The sequence below is a fragment of the Apium graveolens genome, chromosome 3, assembly GCF_009905375.1.
Source record: "Apium graveolens cultivar Ventura chromosome 3, ASM990537v1, whole genome shotgun sequence".
In the NCBI taxonomy this organism is placed as follows: domain Eukaryota; kingdom Viridiplantae; phylum Streptophyta; class Magnoliopsida; order Apiales; family Apiaceae; genus Apium; species Apium graveolens.
In genome coordinates, this window is record NC_133649.1 from 227,484,232 (window position 1) to 227,485,792 (window position 1,561).

Sequence of the window (1,561 nt, forward strand, 5' to 3'; positions counted from 1 at the left end):
TTCTAATCCCCAAAATGTATATAAATTTTAAACTTTAATCTTTGCGATATACACCCATTGAATAAAACTACCAATCTAACTTGGAACCAAGATTTTATAGTTCTAGTGGCTAACATTTATCTAAATATCATCCTAACTAATTATTGAGTAAAACATAATAGTGCAATAAAATTAATTGAACCTGATTCTTACACATGTAGTTGAATAAAAAAGAAGAATGTAAATGACAAATCTTCAATTTTTATTGGATTTAACTCGTCCTTTTTGCCCAAAAGATACTTACCCTTTTTAATTTATCTCTCGACACTCACTTGACCCAAAATAATCATAAATATGTATGCAAATATAGAATATTATTTATTTAATTACTCCAGGATCATAATCCAATATATTTAAAGAACACTTATTTAAAAGAGCCCCCTCATTATGCATGTGCCACGCTGCCAGTATATAGAAACATGGTGCTCTGGTTTTTAGATTGTAAATTTTAGATTTGCCAAAATTCTACGGAGATAAAGTATTTAGAAGATTATTAGGGTGTGAATAGTTTCTTCTGTCAATACGACAGTTTTTTTCTCTGTCTTTTTGACAGTCATTGCCTTCTTTAATCATTATCATTATCAAATACTCTTTAACATTTCATTTTACAATCATTAGCAATCTTAAAATCGGTTAAGAAATGGCAAGATCCGAGGAGGACCTAGAACATATGCAAAACTTGTTATTGAAGATGAGAATGAAAGCGGCTTGGTGTTTGCAAGAGATGAAGTGGTGGCTCAAAAACAGATGTATGTGTTAGTTGGTAAATTCTTGACCGAGAAGAATATCAATTTCAATGCAATGCAGAATGTAATGGCTGCATTTTGGCGGCTGAAAGAGGGGATGGAGGTGCATGATATGGGGGATTCTCGATACTCTTTTGTTCAGTATCATAAGATAGATATGCAGAGAATTGTTGAAGGTGGACCATGGAGTTTCGAGCAAGCGATGTTCATTCTTCATGAACTGGCGCCTACGGAAGATCCAAGCATGGTGAAATTACAGAATGCAGATATTTGGGTGCAGATTTACGATATTCCACGGGGTTTCTTATCTGAAAATATACTGAGAAGTGTTGGAGACTTAGTAGGTAGGTATATTCGGTTAGATCCAAAAAATTTTGATGGAACATGGAAATCGTTTGTTCGTATTAGAGTGGCCGTAAATGTTGAAAAGCCATTGAAACGAAGGTTGAGGATTAAGAGGGAGGGGATAGTTGGAGTTGGCTGAATTTCAAGTATGAGCGGCTAGGAACCTTTTGCTTTGTGTGTGGTATAATGGGACACTCTAAGAGGGAGTGTAGTATTGTGTATGCCAACCCGGATAAACAGGTGGAGAAGGTTATGGAATATGGATGCGAGCTCCATCTCGGAATGTTAAAAATAATTCTGGTGCAAAATGGCTTTGAGGAGGGGAGGAGGGGAGTGGGTCACGAACACCGTATAATTCAGAAACGCCATTAAACACCACTAATGTTGGGAAGCAGGTGAAAGAACGGTTCATGGAGGTGGACGGAACTATA

At 36.2% G+C, this 1,561-nt stretch overlaps 1 protein-coding gene across 1 annotated transcript; it reads left to right on the top strand.

The window, feature by feature from the left end:
• Positions 1-786: 786 nt before the first annotated feature.
• LOC141714863 (uncharacterized) lies at positions 787-1,269 on the top strand. Its single transcript, XM_074518359.1, has one exon. It carries the CDS (start codon positions 787-789, stop codon positions 1,267-1,269), a length of 483 nt encoding a protein of 160 aa, XP_074374460.1.
• Positions 1,270-1,561: the final 292 nt, after the last annotated feature.

Coding starts and splice junctions, on each gene's coding strand:
- LOC141714863 (XM_074518359.1), top strand. CDS start 787: ATGTATGTGTTAGTTGGTAAATTCTTGACCGAGAAGAATATCAATTTC.